This window comes from Muntiacus reevesi, chromosome 10, assembly GCF_963930625.1.
Source record: "Muntiacus reevesi chromosome 10, mMunRee1.1, whole genome shotgun sequence".
Lineage (NCBI taxonomy): Eukaryota > Metazoa > Chordata > Mammalia > Artiodactyla > Cervidae > Muntiacus > Muntiacus reevesi.
In genome coordinates, this window is record NC_089258.1 from 11,296,583 (window position 1) to 11,318,182 (window position 21,600).

General features: G+C 35.5%; 1 protein-coding gene across 5 annotated transcripts in view; it reads right to left on the minus strand.

Moving 5' to 3' along the window:
- Positions 1-1,339: 1,339 nt before the first annotated feature.
- AGTPBP1 (ATP/GTP binding carboxypeptidase 1) overlaps positions 1,340-21,600 on the minus strand; it is a 198,361-nt gene continuing 178,100 nt past the window's right edge. For all 5 annotated transcript variants that reach the window (XM_065947297.1, XM_065947294.1, XM_065947296.1 and 2 more), the window contains 3 exons: positions 20,574-20,750; positions 15,380-15,540; positions 1,340-2,077 (listed from right to left, as the gene is read on the minus strand). In XM_065947297.1, the coding sequence (XP_065803369.1) occupies positions 1,903-2,077; positions 15,380-15,540; positions 20,574-20,750 (513 nt within the window). In that variant the 3' untranslated portion in view covers positions 1,340-1,902. The remainder of the gene's footprint in view (positions 2,078-15,379; positions 15,541-20,573; positions 20,751-21,600) is intronic.

A 21,600-nucleotide genomic window follows, 5' to 3' on the forward strand; every position in this document is an offset into this window, starting at 1 on the left:
TAGTGGCTCTATAATCCACCCTCTGAAAATACTATAGCTATATATGTGATTACCTTCTATTAATATATAAAATAATAAAATAATTAACTTTACAAATCATTGTTAAATAAATAATGCTAAAGTATCCTGGTATTTCCTAAATCAGGTCACCACCCACTAAGAGGGCTAGTTCAACTGCCCAATCTATTTAGTCTTTACTTTCTGAGATTAGTAAGAATTAAGCTATTTAGAGATAAGACCTCAATATTATGGCCCCTTGCTATGTTTTTAAACATGGTTCCTCTGGTGCCAAAAAGAAGCCACACTGTGGGTGAAATGTCTCAAATAAGACAATGAAAATCGTTGATTTAGAAAGTGCAAAAATCCGAAACACTTTCATAATTTCTTTTTCATTATTACAGGTCTCTAAAGAAAGATTTTGAAAAATTCTCCAAAATATGTGAAGATAACATGCCAAAACTGAAGCACCCAAGCCCTGGGAAGTCTGTTCCTACATTATCTTTTTGGATTTGCTTTGTTACAACAGAAACTTTGTTCTTAGAGCAGTTATCCAAAGTCATTGGACTTGTTTTATTTTGCTTCATAAATAAGGACAAAGTCATTCCTGTAGCAGGACAGCTTAAACTTGGGAAGATGTCACTACAAGAAAAGGCTGAAATTCACTGCCTTCTAGGACTGTTACAGTGTCAGCATGCCCCAAATGAATTCACGTCAGTACACTTAATAACTGCGCAGCTCAGGAGATGCAGCATAAGCTTCATATACATTTAGCACTGGCTCATACCCTCACTACATTTTTAAAGCTTTTTAACAGTCTGCAGCCGGAGAAGGCAATGGCACCCCACTCCAGTACTCTTTTGCCTTCAGAATCCCATGGATGGAGGAGCCTGGCAGGCTTCTGTCCATGGGGTCGCTGGGAGTCAGACACAACTAAGCGCCTTCACTTTCACTTTTCACTTTCATGCATTGGAGAAGGAAATGGCAACCCACCCCAGTGTTCTTGCCTGGAGAATCCCAGGGACGGGGGAGCCTGGTGGGCTGCTGTCTATGGGGTTGTACAGAGTCGGACACGACTGAAGGGACTTAGCAGCAGCAGCAGCAACAGTCTGCAGCAGCAGACTTTAGCTGCACCCATGAGACACAATTTTAGAGAAAAGAGCTGTTCAAATATATTTTTTACGATAGGTATGCCTCTACTATATAAACAACGCTAGTAAGCATTTTTTTCACAAATTTTTATCAATGTATTCAGATGTCAGATTATTATAATATTTCCCCGAAGATTCCATAGACAAATAATCTGAGCTGGTTAAAAAGGATGACGAAATGAATGCAACATTTAATATAGTTTTTATTTGTTTAATTTGGTAAATGTAGAATGTAATGGTTTCAAGGCAAACTCTGGATGATTTCAGTCACAACTCAACAGTTAACATGATTGAGAAGAACAGTCTTATCTTCAATATCTACCCATCCTTACACAGACACATCTACAGGAATCCATGTACATATATATTAGTTTTCAGTAACTCAGGATTCTCAACAACTCTGGAATTTAGACTTTATATTCTCACGCACTTCAAAATTATCCATTTGATGCAGGATATATAACCATAAGGAGATTAAAAACTCATGCAGTGACACTCAGGGTTTTTTTAAAAAGTAAATCCAATATTTGATACTTCAATGCTATGTAAAGTGCATTGAATATCTAAAATAAAACAAGTGCCAATTTTATCATGAATTAATAACATATTTATTGTCTTGAAACCAAACAGGTCCAAGATGCTTTCTGTCTTTCTGAGTCAGCTTTCTATAAAGTCATTTCTCTCACACTTCCTATGTAACAAAAACCAAGATATTTCACTTCTTCTTTGCAATTAATAAGTGATGGCAAAGGGTTCAAGATAAGTATGTTCTTGATTCAGAGTCAGAAAGTACTTCTTCTTGGGCAGAAGGTTCATAGTCTCCTGTGTTTTCAGCCAATTCAATATCTAAGTCATCATTACTTTCTGCACTGTAATCAACTTCTTCAAGGAATCGAGGTTCATCTTCATCCAAAACATAAGTGGTGGGGCTGTAGCCAAAGCATACAGAACACATAAGACTTAGTTAGGTTACAAGGCTTTAAAATAAGATTATTTGACTATATACTGGATTAACACTGATTTCAATATAATACAAGTAGTAGTTTGGGTTAAATTTTAAAATGTTATCCAAATGAACAAATTAAGACATTTGTAATAGCTGAAAATAATTGCATTGATAATATAGGGTGAAATGCTAACTTAATTATATGACAAGAGTATCGATATATATCCTACAATTAGATAGCTAAAAAAAAAAAATGGACTTTCTCAGTAGGTTACTTCATTGAAGGATTTCATCAATTTGTAAGCTTAGGAGTTTATTCTGATCACTGTAAGTCAAGTAAAAGATAATTTCAAGAGGCTTTATAAGAAACTGTGGTATCTAATTGGTTCCTCCAGTAATACCCTGAAACCACTTATTCTAAGTCTACAATCATTTGCCATAAGAACAGCCCATATACCCATCCTCACAGTCTCCACTGGTCAAGAATAAAAATAAAAACAAGGGAACATTCTATACCCAGATTAATTACTTTCCCTTGGGATACAGAGATATTTGCTTAGCGCTAAGTGCTTCTAAATACTTCATTAGGTAGGCTGTTTGGGATTAAGGCAACCCTTCCACTAGGTAACATATTCTTTCCTCTTCAAAAAAAAATCACATATTCTGATTTCTCCCCATTTGGGAGACTTTACACACACACACACACACACACACACAAAGAAACATTACAGAAACATCTCAGCACCCCCCTTTTGTGACCAAAAGAATCTAAGTTTCCTACAGATGTATGTTTGTTTATAATCTACCTACTTCCAAAAAAGAATTTCCTATTGCTGATGCAATTAAAAGCTATAAAATCAGACAATAAAAAAAGGAACAATAATATTTTCAAATGAGCAGAGAAGCTGATGTTATCATGCACCGAAAATGAAAGAATTCCTGCAACTGAATACTAAATTCAGTTCAAGTATCTGAAGTTTAATCGGAAAAGGCAAGATAATGGATTACATGGTTCTAATTTTATGAGAAGGCAAAACTCATCTGATGAGAGTATCATTTTTCCTAGAATTGTTTTAATATTGCTCATTAAAGGAAAGAGAAAAATATATTGCAAAATCAACTTGATCTTGCATAGTAAACTTCCTCTTAAACGTTCAGAGCTTGCACCATGACACAGTGGTACTGATAAACCAGGCTGAGTGGTTTGGAGGCTATACAAGACTTTACAGCACATCTAATGTTCAAAAGAACAATTTCATTGTTACACAACTAAAATATCATCACTCTGTTAGGATTTTAGGAAAAAAAGTTGAATTAATTATTTGCCTTTAAAATGACAATTATTCTTTTACTTTCAAAAACCTATGATTCATTCTATTTTGACCATGGTGCTTCAAATTTTCAGGGTGTTTTTCTCTCTCTGCAATTTTTTGGAAGAGTTTGAGCAGATAGGTGCTTCTCTAGGCCTAGACTTTGGTTTGCTGGAAGCTTTTTGATCACAGTTTTTATTTCAGAGCTTGCAATTGATCTGTTCATATTTTGTCTTCAGTGCTTGTGATTAGTCTGTTCATATATGTCCTCCTGGTTCAGTCTTGGAAGGGTGTACTTTTCCAAGAATTTGTCCATTTCTTTCAGGCTGTCCATTTTATTGGCATATAGTTGCTTATAGCAGCCTCTTATGATGTTTTGTATTTCTGTGGTGTGAGTCGTAACTTCTCCTTTTTCATTTCTAATGTTACTGACTTGAGTATTCTTTTTCCTGATGAATCTGGCTAATGGTTTGTCAAGTTTGTTCATCTTCTCAAAGAACCAGCTTTTAGTTTTACTGATCTTTGCTATTGTTTTCTTCATTTCTTTTTCACTTATTTCTGCTGACCTTTCCTTCTACTAATTTTGTGTGTTTTTTTATCTTTTTCTAGTTGCTTTAGGTGTAAGGTTAAGCTGCTTATTTGATGATTTTCTTGTTTCTTGAGGTAGGCTTGTATTACTTTAAACTTCTCGCTTAGTACTGCTTTTGCTGCATGCCATAGGCTTTGGGTTGTGTTTTTCTTGTCATCTGTTTCTAGGTGTTTTTTCATTTCCTCTTTGACTTCTTCAGTGACCTCTTGGTTATTTAGAAGTATACTGTTTAGCTTTCATGTGTTTTTTTTTGTGTGTGTGTGTGTTTTTTACAGTTTTCCCCCTGTAATTGATACCTAATTTCATAGCATTGTGGTAAAAAAAAAAAATGCTTGATATGATTTCAATTTTCTTAAATTTACCAAAGCTTGATTTGTGACCCAAATTGTAATCTCTCCTTAAGAATGTTCCATGTGCACTAGAGGAAAAATGTATATTTTGCTGCTTTTGAATGGAATATCCTGTAGATATCAATTAGGTCCATCTGATCTAATGTTTATGTTTCCTTATTAATTTTCTGTTTGGATGATCTGTCCATTGGTGTGAGTTAAGTGTTATAGTCCTCCACTATTATTTGTGTTACTGTTGATTTCCCCTTTTATAGCTGTTAGCATTTGCCTTATATATTGAGGTGCTCCTTTGTTGGGTGCAGATATGTTTACAGTTGTTATATCTTCTTCTTGGATTGATTTCTTGATCAATAATTACTGTTCTTCCTACATAACAGTCTTTATTCTAAAGTCTATTTTATCTGTGATGAGTATTGCTACTCTAGCTTTCTTTGGATATCCATTTGCATGGAATATTTTTTTCCAGCTCCTCACTTTCAGTCTGTATTGTTTCCCTAGGTCTGAAGAGGGTCTCTTGTACATAGCATATATATGGATCTTGCTTTTGTATCCATTCAGCCAGTCTATGTCTTTTGTTTGGAACATTTCATCTATTTACATTTAAAGTAATTATTGATATTATGATCCTATTACCATTTACTTTATTGTTCTGAGTTTGTTTTTGCAGGTCTTTTCTTTCTCCTGTGTTTCTTGCCTAGAAAAGTTCCCTTAGCACTTGTTGTAAAGCTGATCTGGTGGGTGCTGAATTCTCTTAACTTTTGCTTGTCTGTAAAGCTTTTGATTTCTCTGTCAAATCTGAATGAGATCCTTGCTGGGTAGAATGATCTTGGTTATAGGTTTAGTGATTTGCTAGGAAGATTTATAAGATTCAGCACCAAGTTATATTCAAAGCTATTACTTACTACACTGAAGAAACACAAAGCAAAATCAACCAAGAGAAAAGGTGCATGGGGCAAAGTCCAGAGGAAACCAAGGCCCAGCAAGAGCCACAGCCAAGAGGTAGAGGAGTCATCAAAGCTTTCAGCAATTTCAATCCATGAACACGGTATGTTTCTCCATCTGTTTGTGTCCTCTTTGATTTCTTTCATCAGTGTTTTATAGTTTTCTATGTATAGGTCTTTTGTTTCTTTAGGTAGATATACTCCTAAGTATTTTATTCTTTTTGTTGCAATGGTGAATGGTATTGTTTCCTTAATTTCTCTTTCTGTTTTTTCATTGTTAGTATATAGGAATGCAAGGGATTTCTGTGTGTTAATTTTATATCCTGCAACTTTACTATATTCATTGATTAGCTCTAGTAATTTTCTGGAAGAGTCTTTAGGGTTTTCTATGTAGAGGATCATGTCATCTGCAAACAGCGAGAGTTTCACTTCTTCTTTTCCTATCTGGATTCCTTTTACGTCTTTTTCTGCTCTGATTGCTGTGGCCAAAACTTCCAACACTATGTTGAATAGTAGTGGTGAGAGTGGGCACCCTTGTCTTGTTCCTGATTTCAGGGGAAATGCTTTCAATTTTTCACCATTGAGGGTGATGCTTGCTGTGGGTTTGTCATATATAGCTTTTATTATGTTGATGTATGTTCCTTCTATTCCTGCTTTCTGGAGAGTTTTAATCATAAATGAGTGTTGAATTCTGTCAAAGGTTTTCTCTGCATCTATTGAGATAATCATATGGTTTTTATCTTTCAAAAGAATGGAGGCAAAAGCTGGAGTTCCAGGCTGCCAAGTCCTGGAAGAAAGGAGTTACAGAGATGTGACACCCAATGGTTTTTCTCTAGTGGCATTTGACAAATTCTTAAAATACACAGAGCAAGAAGCTAAAAAGCAAAGCAGAAAGCAGCAAAACAAATACAACAGAAAATAAGAGAATTTGGGGCAGTCTTGTGAGAAACCCTGGGCCTACAACTGTGACCTCTGGAAGGCGACAACTTAGAAAGGGGGGGTGATAAATAAAGAATTACACGTTTCATAAGTTTTACAAACCTACCTCAAATCAGCTCAGTTCCTCACTAAATTGGGGCAATCTGCCCTACACTATGGCCTGTCAGAATCCTCTTCAAATAAATATGTGCTCTTCCTTATTCTAACAGTCTTATTTTGAAGTTTCAAATAGACATCTATGTAAGAAGAATAATTTTATTCCTTAAGTTTTTTTTTCATGTGTACTGTTTTTTTAAAAACATCTTTATTAAATTTGGTACAATATTGCTTCTGTTTTATATTTTGGTTTTTTGGCCACGAGGCATGTGGAATTTTAGCTCCCCAGCCAGGTATCAAACACATACCCCACTGGAAATGCTGCTTAATGGTATGAGGATCTCCTCTGAGCAGATGATTAAAAAAAAAAAAAGGTATTAGATGGAGGTGATTGTACAATATTGTGAACATACTAAATGCCATTAAATTGTTCATTTTAAAATGGTAAATTTTATGCTGTGTGAATTTCATCTCAATTAAAAAAGATCCAAACACTATTTGATTATAAGATAGCAAAACAGGCTTCATTTAAAACATGGCTGTATTTTTAGTTACAATAAAACAATATAGAGTTTGGTATTTTTCAATTTTACTTTCCCATAATGTTTTAAAACATACTTAAACTTAAAATCATATGCTTAATAGCCTGAAATTTAGTCACCATCACAAATCCTAATGAGAAATATTATTAAAATGTTTTGCGAGTTCTCAAATCCTTTAAAAGAGGGTCACTAAAAATACTGTCAGCTAACAGGTAAAAACACTTTTGCTGGGGACTTCCCTGGTGGTCCAACGATTTAAGACACTACACTCCCAATGCAAGTAGCCCAGGTTCTATCCCTGGTTAGGACGCTACAGCCTGCATGCTGCAACTAAGCCCACAAATGGCAATGAAGAGTCCAAATGCTGCAACTAAGACCCAGTGCAGCCAAATTAAAAAAAAATTTTTTTGCTAAGTTCAAAAACACTACGTGGCCGTGTACGGTCGGGCCACTCAAGATGGTTTTACTCCTGCTCTGCGTACATCCCCGCCCAAGGAGTCCTTGCCTCACCCACAGCCTGTTCACGTGACCAAACTTCCCTCTTAATCATACAGATTAATCAATAACTCACCCCACCTCCCATTCCCCCACTCCTAGCTAGTGACTGTTCTACTTTTTGGGTCAGAATGGTTCCAGTTCAGTTCAGTTGCTCAGTCATGTCTGACTCCTTGTGACCCCATGACCTGAAGCATGCCAGGCCTCCCTGTCCATCACCAACTCCTGGAGTTTACTCAAACTCATGTCCATTGAGTCAGTGATGCTATCCAACCATCTCATCCTCTGTCATCCCCTTCTCCTCCCGCCTTTAATCTTTCCCAGCATCAGGGTCTTTTCAAATGAGTCAGCTCTTCGTATCAGGTGGCCAAAGTACTGGAGTTTCAGCTTCAACATCAGTCCTTCCAATGAACACCCAGGACTGATCTTCTCCGTTAGGATGAACTGGTTGGATTTCCTTGCAGTCCAAGGGACTCTCAAGCGTCTTCTCCAACACCATAGTTCGAAAGCATCAATTCTTCAGCGCTCAGCTTTCTTTATAGTCCAACTCTCACATCCATACGTGACTACTGGAAAAACCACAGCTTTGACTAGTCAGAACTTTGTCAGCAAAGTAATATCTCTGCTTTTTAACATGCTGTCTAGGTTGGTCATAACTTTTCTTCCAAGGAGTAAGCATTAACTTTTAATTTCATGGCTGCAATCACCATCTGCAGTGATTTTGGAGCCCAAAAAAAGAAAGTCTATCACTGTTTCCACTGTTTCCCCATCCATTTGCCATGAAGTGATGGGACGAGATGCCATGATCTTAGATTTCTTCATGCTGAGCTTTAAGAATGGCTCCACCCACTATTAATAGTTTATCAAAGTGGTGATGAGGAACAGGCCCTTCTGCTGGTTTCCCTAGTGTGATGGGACGAGATGCCATGATCTTAGTTTTCTGCATGCTGAGCTTTAAGAATGGCTCCACCCACTATTAATAGTTTATCAAAGTGGTGATGAGGAACAGGCCCTTCTGCTGGTTTCCCTAGTAACTGATGAGACAACCTGACGCCAATTCCCTGTAAAACTGGTAACACCCACCCCCTCCACCATAGCAGGAACTGCTGCCCACTGTCTGCTCTCCAGGACCTTACATGAGGTGTGTTAAGACTCACTATTAAAGAAAACCACTGATCTCCCTAGCTATCTGTGGATGCTTTATTTGGTCTTATGGCTGGGCAATTACAAGAATTGCAGGCCTGTAGGGTGCAGCCCAACAAGGTTTAAGTTCTTAAATGACTTTCACGAACATTCCCAGCTTTGACCTAAAAGAAACAAACCCCCTAGGAAAGATATAAGGCAGACTTAGTGTTGTATGAAATGGAATTTTTATTATACAACAAATACAACTGGGTAAAACTAAAATGATTTGTGTGTGGTAATTTCCAACGAATGCCCTAACAATATAAAATATAATTAAATTATAATTTATTTTCATTTCACTGAAAAAAAAAAAGTTGTATAACTTATGATAAACATAGTGGATCTCAAAAGCCACTAGGATGACAGAAAAAATAACTTTTTAAAAAGGATAAATATATAAAAAAAGAAAACTGAAGAGTTAATAGCAAAAGAGAGATATCAACAAAATTTTGGAAGATGGAGGAAGATGGATGAAAACAGGAGGCTTGAGTTCTAACTTGTTCCACTTTGCTAAGCATCTACAGTAGGGGAGGTCAAGAAAAACTTGCCAATTTGTATATCTTCAGGAATTGAAGATAATGGTTATCAGGGGAAATTGAAAACAGAGTTGGTTAAAAGGCTTTATAAGAGCAATCAGACCTTTAGATCTCCTTGCTTAGGCCATCCCCTAACGCTATTCACTTAAGAGTCAAAAGGCAGAAAGGGGGTGAAGTGAGAAAAGTAAGTAAAAGTCTCCTCTAAATAAGTTCTGCTGGGATCCCACAATGCTGGCTGGGGCTTAGGAGCCTGGGCAATATTTATCAATTTTTAAAAGTCATTCTCTGGAGTCTTTTTTTTTTTTTTTTTTTTGAGAGTTCCTTTCCCCCTAGTCTCCCCTTAATTCATTACAATGAAGAATTTTTTTTTGTGTGTGTGTCATCTTACACTGTTGATTTTTATTTTTAATTAATTTATATTTTAATTGGAGGATAATTATAATATTGTGGTGGTTTTTGCCATACATCAACATGAATTGGCCACAGGTATACATGTGTCCCCCCCATCCTAATCCCCCTTCTCCACCCTATCCCAGAGCACTGGCTTTGGGTACCCTGCTTCACACATCAAACTTGCACTGGTCATCTATTTTACATATGGTAATATGCATGTTTCAGTGCAACTCTCTCAAATGACCCCACCCTCACCTTCTCCCACTGAGTCCAAAAGTTTGTTTTTTACATCTGTGTCTCCTTTGCTGCCTGCATGTAGAATCATCGGTACCATCTTTCTAAATTCCATATATATGTGTTAATATGTGGGAGTCTTTACTTCATTCTGTATAATAATAGGCCCTAGGTTCATTCATCTCATTAGAACTGACTCAAATGTGTCCCTTTTTATAGCTGAGTAATATTCCATTGTGTATGTGCACCACAACTTCTTTATCCATTCATCTGCTGAAGGACATCTAGGTTGCTTCCATGCTCTAGCTATTGTAAATACTGCTGCAATGAACACTGGGATACACATATCTCTTTCAATTCTGGTTTCCTCACAGTGCATGCCCAGCAGTGGGATTTCTGGGTCGTATGGCAGTTCTATTTCCATTTTTTTTTTAAGGAATCTCCACTGTTCTCCATAGTGGCTGCACCAGTTTGCATTCCCACCAACAGTATAAGAGGGTTCCCTTTTCTCCACACCCTCTCCAGCATTTATTGTTTGTAGACTTTTTGATGATGGCCATTCTGACCTGTGTGAAATGATACCTCATTGTGGTTTTGATTTGCATTTCTTTAACAGTGAGTGCTGTTAAGCATGTTTTCCTGTGTTTATTATCTGTATGTCTTCTTTGAAAAAAGGTCTTTTAGTTCTTTGGCCCACTTTTTCATTGGGTTGTTCATTATTCTGGTATTGAGCTGCATGAGCTGCTTGTAAATTTTGGAGATTAATTCATCCGTTGTTTCATTTGTTATTATTTTCTCCCATTCTGAGGGCTGTCTTTTCACCTTGCTTATAGTTTCCTTCATTGTGTTAAAATGTAATTAGGTCCCATTTGTTTATTTTTGTTTTTATTTCCATTACTCTAGGAGGTAAGTCATAGAGGATCTTGCTGTGATTTATGTCAGAGAGTGTACTGCCTATGTTCCTCTAAGAATTTTATGGTTTCTGGTTTTCTGGTTTCTTACAGTTAGGTCTTTAGTCCATTGTGACCTTTTATCTTTCAATTTGTTAATTTGGTGTATCACACTGATTGATTTGAAGATATTAAAGAATCCTTGCACCCCTGGAATAAAGCACACTTGATCACAATGTATGGTCTTTTTCATATGGTGTTGGATTCTGTTTCCTAGGATTTTACTGAGGATTTTTGTGTCTATGTTCATCAGTGATATTGGCCTGTAGCTTTCTTTTTTTGTGGCATCTTTGTCTACTTTTGGTAGAAGGGTGATGGTGGTGGCCTTGTAGAACGGTTTTGGGAGTTTTCCTTCCTCTGCAATTTTTTGGTAGCGCTTCTCTAAGTTTTTGGTATAATTCACCTGTGAAGCCATCTGATCCTGGGCTTTGTGGGTTGGAAGATTTTTTATTACAGTTTTGATTTCTGTGCTTGTGATTGGTCTGTTCAAATTTTCTATTTCTTCCTGGTTCAGTTTTGGAAGGTTATACTTTTCTAAAAATTTGTCCATTTCTCCCAAGTTATATATATGGAATTCTACTACATATTAGGTCAGACAGACATGAAAAGATATATAGCACATGCTTTCCAACAGAAAAAAAAAAAGCACATTCTTCTCAGGCACATATGGAACATTATGCAGGGTAAATCATATCTTAGCCCACAAACAAGTCTTAATTAAGTTAAGAAGACCAAAATCATATTAAGCCCAACCACAACAAAACAAAACTCAAAATCAATTGGGAATTCCCTGGCAGTCTAGTAGTTAGGACTCTGCACTCTCAGTGCTGAGGGCCTGGGTTCAATTGCTGGTTTGCAAAATAAGATCCTACAAGTTGTATGGTGTGGCCAGAAAAGAAAAGTAGAAATCAATTAGGAAAACTGGAAAATTCACAAATATGTGGAGATTACACAACATGTTCCTGAACAACCAATGAGTAAAAGAGAAATCAAAAGATATCTTGTGAGAAGTGAAAATGGAAATACAACATATCAAAACTGATAACATGTAGCAAAATCAGTTCTAAGAGGGAAGTTTATAACAATAAAGGTCTACATGAAGAAAAAAGAAATCTCAAATAAACAACCCAATTTTATATCTCAAGGAACTAGAAAAATAAGAATAAATAAGCCTAGAGTTAGCAGAAAGTAGGAAATAACAAAAATCAGACAGCCATAAATAAAATGGAGACTAAAAAGATAAAAAGATCCATGAAATTTAGAGTTAATTTTTCTTTAAAAAAGAACAGATAAACTGTTTAGACTTTCTAAAAAAAAATGGAGAAATGACAAATGAAAGAGAGATCACAAAAGATACATAAAAAAATATAAAGGATCATAAGAGACTACTATGAACAATTATACACCAACAAATTGGACAACCAAGAACAAATGGAAAAAATTCCTAGAAAGATAAAACCTACCAAGACTGAATCACAAAGAAATAAATAGAAAATCTAAACAGAGCAATTATGAGTGAGGAGAGTGCATCAATACTCAAAAACCTCCCCAGAAAGAAAATACCAGGATCAGATGGCTTCAATGATGAATTCTGCCAACCATTTAAAGAATAAATAATGGCAATTATTTTCAAACTCTTCCCAAATTAAAAGAGGAGGGAACAATTCCAAATTCATTTTATAAGGTCAGCATTATCCTAAATACCAAAGTCAGAGAAAGAACTTTTAAAAAAAGAAAACTATACGTCAATATCCCTGATGAACTTAGAAGCAAAAGTCCTCAATAAAATGTATCAGGAAATCAAATTCAATAATACATTAAAAGACTCATACATAAATCATGATCACCTTGCACCTTTGTTCAACATATTCAAATCAATCAATGTGATTTACCACATTAACAAAATGAAGGATAAAAATCATATAATCATCTCAATAGATACAGAAAAGCATTTGACAAAATTCATCATCCATTCATTCAACTCTCAACAAACCAGGTAAAGAGAAAATGCACTCTTGCATAATAAAAGCTATATACAACAAGTCCACAGCTAACCATGAAATACCAAAAGCTTTTCTTCTAAGATAAGGAACAAAGCAAAAATGCCCACTCTCACCATGGTACTGGCTTAAGCAACTAGACGAGAAAAGAAATAAAAGTCACCCAAATAAGAAAGGAAAAAGTTTTCTCTATTTGCAATAGACAAGACATCATATAGAATCCGTGAAAATACCACCAGCTGCATTTCTATACACTAACAATGAAACATCAGGAACAGAAATCAAGAAAACAATTTCAAACAAATTAACCAGGAAAGTGGAGGATCTGTATGCTAAAAACCATTAAGACACTGTACTCTTTTGTTCAAATAAGTATTATTCACATAGTCAAAGTTTGAACACTATCTGACCATCAACAGATGAATGGATAAGAAAAATGCAGATAGATATAAAGAAAAGCTATGACAATCCTGGCAGCATATTAAAAAGCAAAGAGAACACTTTGCCAACAAAGGTCTGTCTAATCGAAGCTATGGTTTTACCAGTAGTCATGTATGGATAAGAGAGTTGGACCATAAAGAAGGCTGAGCACCGAAGAATTGTTGCTTTTGAACTGTGGTGTTGGAGAAGACTCTTCAGAGTCCCTTGGACTAGTCCATCCTAAAGGAAATCAGTCCTGAATATTCACTGGAAGGACTCATGCTGAAGCTGAAGCTCCAATACTTTGGCTACCTGATGCAAAGAACTGACTCCCTGATGCTGAGAAAGATTGAGGGCAGGAGGAGAAGGGGACAATAGAGGATGAGACAGTTGGCTGGCATCACCGACTCAATGAACATGAGTTTGAGCAAGCTCTGGGAGCTGGTGATGGACAGGGAAGCCTGGCATGCTGCAGTCCATTAGGTCGCAAAGAGTTGGACATGACTGAGCAACTGAACGGAACTGATACAATGGAATATTTCTCAGCGTTTAAAAAGAGGAAATCCTTTCATTTGCAACAACATGGATGAAACTGAAGGGCATTATGCTAAGTGAGAACAGAGAGAAATACTGCTTGGTGTCATTTACATGTGAAATGTAAAAAAAAAAAAAAAAAAAAAAAAAAAAATTTGAGACAACTCATAGAAACAGAGAGTAGCAAAGTGGTTGCCAGGAGGTGGGAGGCAGGCAGAGGAGGCAAGAGGGAGAGGTAAAAGTAATACAAACTTTCAGTTGTTGAGATAAATAAGGTCTGAGGAAGTAATGAACAATATGGTGACTATACTAGATGATGCTGGATTGTGTAACTGAAATTTGCTAGAAGAGCAGAACTGAAAAATGTTTCCCAACACACATACACAAAAGTAAATATGTGATGTGATGTATGGACATGTTAATAGCTCTATGGGGGAAATCCTTTCACAGTGTATACACACATACACCAAATCATCACATGGTATACTTTAAATATCTTACAATTATATTTGTGAATTTTACCTCCATAAAGAGGTAATACCAACAATGAAACATGAGGAACAGAAATCAAAAGTACATAAAAGAGACGCAGAAGTACAGAACAGACTTTTGAACTCTGGGGGAGAACGTAAGGGTGGGATGTTTTGAAAGAACAGCATGTATATTATCTGTGGTGAAATAGACCACCACCCCAGGTGGGATGCATGAGTCAAGTGCTCGGGCCTGGTGCACTGGGAAGACCCAGAGGAATCGGGTGGAGAGGGAGGTGGGATGGGGGATCGGGATGGGGAATACGTGTAACTCTATAGTTGATTCATATCAATGTATGACAAAACCCACTGAAAAATAAAAAATAAAAAAAAAACAAAAACAAAAGTACATAAAATAAATTAAAAGGAAGCTTCTAAACATCAATGAGAACAACTTTATTCATATTTAGTAAATAAATGTATTTATAATTATTTCCCTTATTGTTTACCAAGTGTTTTGAAGAGTAGAGAATGCAGGTAATCACAATCTCAGTTATCATATTATATAAAAATACAGTTCTAATTAATGTTTTACTACACTTAAAACTGCTAAGTTGACACATACAACAGAGCCTGGCAATAAATTAACAAATCTGATGTCAATGTCTACCAACAAAAACCATGAAGATTCTATAAAATGGGACTATTTCTAACTATATGTATCAAACTATAAAATGCTAAACTCTAGTATTATGATTAAGAAATATGATATCAAATTATGTCTGAGCCTGTATTTGATCAAAATTTACATATATTGAATTTTGGGAGCAAAAGATTACCTACTTAGAAAAATACCTGTCACATGTAGTTAAATTTTCAGAGTGATACTAAATTAGCTGTTTCTAGTAGATGTAACTAGAAGTTATTGTAAAGCCATTTGATGTGTATAGATTATCAACAAAATAAAATTTCTTTTGAAGTATGAATTTTGGCTCCAAGCGTTCTTAATTTATATGTTATCTGATATATGCTTACTTCTGAGTTAAAAGTAAATCATTAAGGTTACTAAAATAGCATTTCAAATATAAAGGTAATTCACTAAAATTTTATCCAAATACCAATGTTAAAAGAATCAAGAATATTATCACATTTTGGAACATACATTAGATCTGCAAAGCTATTTATACAAATTCTAAAAATGCTTTTGACTGTCAAAATCTTTATGCCTTTCCTCTTACTTAAACTATGAAGTCTAACAGTATACTACCATATAACAAAGGAATAAAACAAGTGTGTCTTACCTAGTTACTTTGCAGCTCGATTCAATCAAGTCATTCTCAAAGTCAAGCAGGCTGGAAGGCAGATTATATTCCAGTGGGGATGTCAGTCTTTTCAAACGCAATAGACCAACACAAAATTTTGCTCCCATCTCTTCCAATTCTCGAGTACCAATCTGTAAGCCCTAGACATAAAGCAATAATAAACATGTAACTAGGACATTTGCTATCCTCTGGCTATATCTCATTAAAATTACATAAAAGGAATTTGAAGCTATATTAATAAAATAAAAGCCTGTTACTTTGTATGAACCTACAACTCATAAGCACAGTGTCTTAACAATAAAAGATTAAGTCAAAAAAGAAACCATCTAAAAAAAATTTCTAAAATGTCTATTCTCATTTACTGTGTGCAAAATATTTTCACCAACACACTGAGAAGGGGGAAAAAAAGCAGATAACTATCTTGAAGGTAAGTTATTCTTGGAGCTCATGTGTAAAAGTATATTTTTACAAGATCTTGCTAGTACTTGTAATCTACTACTTGGATGCCAATGTTGAAATAGTATTACAATCAAGGCTCCAATCTGTATATTTGAATATTAGTTTATACATACTTTCTCTACATGATAAATAGAAACCAGTGAGTAACGTGCACCCCAATGTTCATCGCAGCACTGTTTATAATAGCCAGAACATGGAAGCAACCCAGATGCCCATCAGCAGATGAATGGATAAGGAAGCTGTGGTACATATACACCATGGAATATTACTCAGCCATTAAAAAGAATTCATTTGAATCAGTTCTAATGAGATGGATGAAACTGGAGCCCATTATACAGAGTGAAGTAAGCCAGAAAGATAAAGAACATTACAGTGTACTAACACATATATACGGAATTTAGATAGATGGTGGCGATAACCCTATATGCAAAACAGAAAAAGAGACACAGAAGTACAGAACAGACTTTTGAACTCTGTGGGAGAAGGGGAGGGTGGGATGTTTTGAAAGAACAGCATGTATATTATCTATGGTGAAACGGACCACCAGCCCAGGTGGGATGCATGAGTCAGGTGCTCGGGCCTGGTGGGCTGGGAGGACCCTGAGGAGTCGGGTGGAGAGGGAGGTGGGAGGGGGGATCGGGATGGGGAATACGTGTAACTCTATGGCTGATTCATGTCAATGTATGACAAAACCCACTGCAACGTTGTAAAGTGATTGGCCTCCAACTAATAAAATAATTTAAAAAAAAAAAAGAAAAGTGACTATGTCAAAAAAAAAAGAATCAAACAAATATTTTCTAAGCCAAATCAAATCTAAGCCAATGAGGTAGAAATAAAATAAACTCTTATGTTTCATGTCAGTTAGGAACGCCCATTTCAAATTTGGTCTAATAAAGCAAAAATAAAATTTTACCACAACACTTTTTAAACTAATAGTTTCCCAATAAACAGTATAAGGTTTAGCAAAAGTTAAACATTACCACATAAAGGATAAAAATTGACTACTGTAAATCAAGATACTGTTTATCATTTACTTTTCAGATAAAAATGAAACTCTAAAGTAAATAAAATCCTTACACCAACAAAGCCTGCAGGTGTACCTAAGAGTGGACTCGACTTTCAATGGCTATCTAAAAGCATACAGCAACTGAAGAGATAAATTATAGAAAAACTGTGATTTACTCTATGAAGCACATGCCTTTAAAATAATGACTGACTGACTGTTTAAATAGTCTGGCCACCTCCAAATACTCCAGGAAATGTAACCTAACTAACTTTATTAGAAAATGGATTTGCCTTCTTAATCTAAGAGGTTTAGAAAGGCTATGCCTATTCCTGAATTAGCTCATCAAAAATAAAGAATATTTGAAACCTAAAATTCAGTAATATAAGAACATGCTTGAGGGTGAAAAGATTTGTTTTCTTAAAATATTATTATACTCACACAACTTATTAGCTAATATTAACAAGTTTGAAAAGTATACATTATGTGGTGGGAGGGGAGGATGGGGGCATATGGGAATTCTGTATTTTGCACTCAATTTTTCTAAAGTTGCTCTTTAAAAAGTTTGCTAGTTAAAAAAATTTAAAAGAAGTATATGTTATGATAAAAGGATTGAATTTTAGATGTAAAAAACTTACTTGTAGTAGTAAGACATACTTCTCTGAGAGTTTTATTAAAGCAATGTAATTCTATCAGTGTAAATCACATAAAGTATATCAATATAAATCATATAAAAGAGAAATGACTATTCATTGTGTGCCCAGTCACTCAGTCATATCAGACTCTTGGCAACCGCATGGCCCCTCTGTCCATGAGATTTATTTTCATGCAAGAATACTGAAGTGTTGCCATTTCCTTCTCTAGGGGATCTTCCCGACCTAGGAATCAAACTCATGTCTCCTGCATCTCCTATATTGGCAGGCAGATTCTTACCACTGAGCCACCTGGGAAGTCAACTATTTGTTATGTGTCCATTTTATTTCTAAAAGTTAAAATTAACAATTTTTACAAAACTTGTCTAACATTTTACGTTTCAAAACACATTTTAGATATTTTATGTTTTTTCAATGACCAAATACATTTATCAAAACAAAAACGGAACATTTAAAATAACCCAGTGAAAATCTGTAAGTAGAATACAAATCTAATAAGAAAATACTGCTGTTATTACGCCATAGATTTCAAGGGGCATTCAAGTTTCAGCCTCCCTGACATCCTCTCTCCCCACCCCCAGAAACTAGTTTCACAGGCACTGATGCTTTTAGTTTCCTTTTCCAACCTGACTGCATAAAGTATCTCTTTAAGAAAAAATAATTTACAGTCTGTTTCCCTAAATCATAAAGTACAAGATTTGTACCCCCCATGGTCATTTACAAAAGTGACTGTCGAGCTTTCCCATCCCACACACATACAGTCCACTAAAGCAATGACCTGAGGCACAATTTGCGGGCTGTGGTACTCAAGCTCCTCTGTCACCACAACCATGACTTTGGGAGTCTAGAAGTCACCACTTTACAATACTTGGAGAGATTTGAAAAGATAGCACATTCTGAAAGAATAGTATTCTGAGGTCAAGATAAAGTCACTAGGGAAAAGTCACTCTCCACAAAGTACTGGAATTTCACCAAGTTCTACCCATCCAGAGCCTCCAAGTTTGAACATCAGTTGTAAAATTTATACCTTTTTTTTTTTGCTAGTTTGTTACAGAATGGAAAAGCCACAAAGCTCTCCACTTAAAGATTCTGGCACCAACCATAATATGTTTACATTTTTAATACTAACCACCTGGAAGATTTTTAACTCCTTCTAAACATAAAGCTATAATTGCTTTTATGTGAGATACGTGAAATTCACTTTCCTCTTGTAGCACATCAAAAAAACAAGACACAACTAAACAGAATAACAGTTGTTTTACCTAAGGTCTATTTATTTCCTATGACGTTCTCAATCTTTAAAACATTCAAAGTCACCTAACGTTTGTTGTGTGTGTTAGTCACTCAGTCGTGTCTGACTCTGTGTGACACCATGGACTGTAGCCTGCCAGGCTCCTCGGTCCATGGGATTCTCCAGGCACGAATACTGGAGTAGGTTGCCATTCCCTTCTCCAGGGGATCTTCCCAACCCAGGGACCAAACCTGGGTCTCCTGCATTGCAGGTGTATCTTTACCCTCTGAGCCACCAGGGAAGTTACTCTTAAATTTATTCTTAAATTTCAAAAGTAAAGTCTGAACTCTCTTCCAGTAAAAGCCTATGGCAGCACAGAAGAGTCTTAGTAAAGGGGAAAAAAAAAAAATTAGTGAGGGATATGCATTGAAAGGGCTTCCCTGGTGGCTCAGATGGTAAAGAATCTGCCTGCAATGCAGGAGACCCAGGTTCGATCCCTGGGTCAGGAAGATCTCCTGGAGAAGAGAATGGCAACCCATTCCAGTATTACTACCTGGAAAACTTCATGGACAGAGGAGCCTGGCTGGCTACATTCCATGGGGTAGCAAAAAGTCAAACACAACTGAGTGACTCACAAACACTTCATGCATTTATAAGTCACACATGCACAAAATCTAAATATAAAAAAAAATTTATAAATAAATGTGTCTATTTCTAAATGTATAAAAATATACTTACATTCAATAAATTTAAATGATAGAACTTTTTATTAGTAATGTACTACCTTCAGAGTTCATTATAAATCATAAATCACTAATCACTATTTAAATGTGTACTACAGTGTACTTTTTTTTTTTAATAATTTTTAAAATTATTTATTTATTTTGGCTGTGCTGGGTCTTCTTTGCTGCATGGGCTTTTTTCTCTAGTTGTGGCGAGGAGGGTCTATTCTTTGTTGCACTGCAAGGGTTTCTCATTGCGGTGGCTTCTCTTGTGGAGCTTGGGGTCTAATGCACATGGGCTTTAGTGGTGGTGGCTCCTGGGCTCTTCCACAGACTCAATAGTTCTGGCTCAAGGGTTTAGCTGCTCTGCAGCCTGTGAGATCTTCTTGGACCAGGGATGGAAACTGTGTTTCCTGCCTTGGCAGGCAGATTCTTTACCACAGAGCCACCAGGGAAGCCCTAGACAATTTTTTTTTTTAACAGCAAAGAGAAACAGAATAACTATAAGCATTAAGTAGGAAAAAAAAATGTTATTTACAGAGGAACAAAAATCAGGTTAGTCTAAAAACACTCCCATTCAGAAACAAGTTCTAGTAGATATTTGAATAACCTCTGTTGAGTTTCGAGCTCAAAGTAGCACAATAAGAAAAGTACTTAGTCAAGATAACTTTAATATGTGAAAGGAACAGAAGGCCATTATCAGATAAACAAGTACTGAGACAATATACTACTCACATACTCTTCTTTTAAAAATTGCTAACAGACAAATGAGAGATAAATCAAAATTAAGAACCAAGGAAAAGGGACATCACAAGTAAATGGACTGCTATTGAACTTTGAAGCCAATGTACTTTCTTAAAAATTATGACTATAAATAGACTCAACTAAGACTTCATAAGAACCCAAAGCAACCTATTTAGTTCAGAGAATTAAAAAAAAAAAAGAGACTATTCTTAAGACTACATATGGTTCAATCCCATTATTGTGAATTACATATAACTCAGTATAACAAACATTATTTAATATGCACTTGAAAACTACTAGAGTATATATGAAAGGACAGTCTTGAAATATGTCTACGGCTAGAGATCCTGAGATGTTTTACCTTATATTTTCCCTGGTCACAGCCACACAAAGTCGTCTCCATGGTATAGCTTCTTTGCACTCCTATCTCTCTCCAAACTACAACACGAGCTGTAGATTCTTTAGATTTTTCCACTACAAAGCTACAGCTGCTCATGCAAAATGCTGGGGCGATATGGCTTAGAATCTTAGGCAAAGTCTGCAAAGATAAAAATGATGAAATATTTCAAAGATCTTCCTCCTATATCCCCTGCTATCCAAAACATCAAAATAATCCTTTTACTAGGTCAGATTTTTCTGCTTTCCCAGACAAACAGTAGTCAGAAAATAGAATGAAAAAGTAATATTCATAATAACCAATAAGTGAAATAAAACTATCTAAGAAAACCATGTTTTAAAGTATTAAGAAAAACATATTTTAAAATGAATATGTCATGAAGATGTTTTGACTTTAGTCACGAAGATGTTTTGACTAAGAGATTTAACACTGTAAATGCTAATCATTCCTAAATTAATCAATAAAGCTAAGATAATCACAATCTAGATGCCCACATTTTTGCAACTTAAAATTATTATCAAATTCGCCTGAAAATAAAATATAGAATTCCCTGGAGAATTCTGAATCAAAGGCTATGACTAGAGAAATAATCCAACAGATAAATATACATCAAACAGAAGTTAAATGGTGATACTGGTGTAGGAATAGCACATCTTTAGAAAGAGAGTTCAGAATTAAAATCAAAGGTATTTGTTAAAGTTAGTACTATTATTAGTTAGGAAGATTGACCATTCACAAAATGCTGAGACAACTGCTCAGTCATTGAGAAAAACTAGTTAAAGGCACTTTCTATCAAATTAAACTCTCATGAGATTGAGAATTTAAGTTTTAAATCAGTAAGTTAAATTTTTAAATGAAACTAAAAGCTCTAAAGTAAATATGGAACTCTACTTTTAAAATCTTAGGATGAGAAAAACCTTTCTAAGCCTCAAAAGAAGAAACCACTTTAAAAAAATTAACAAATACGACAGAAGTTTTAAACTACTGCACA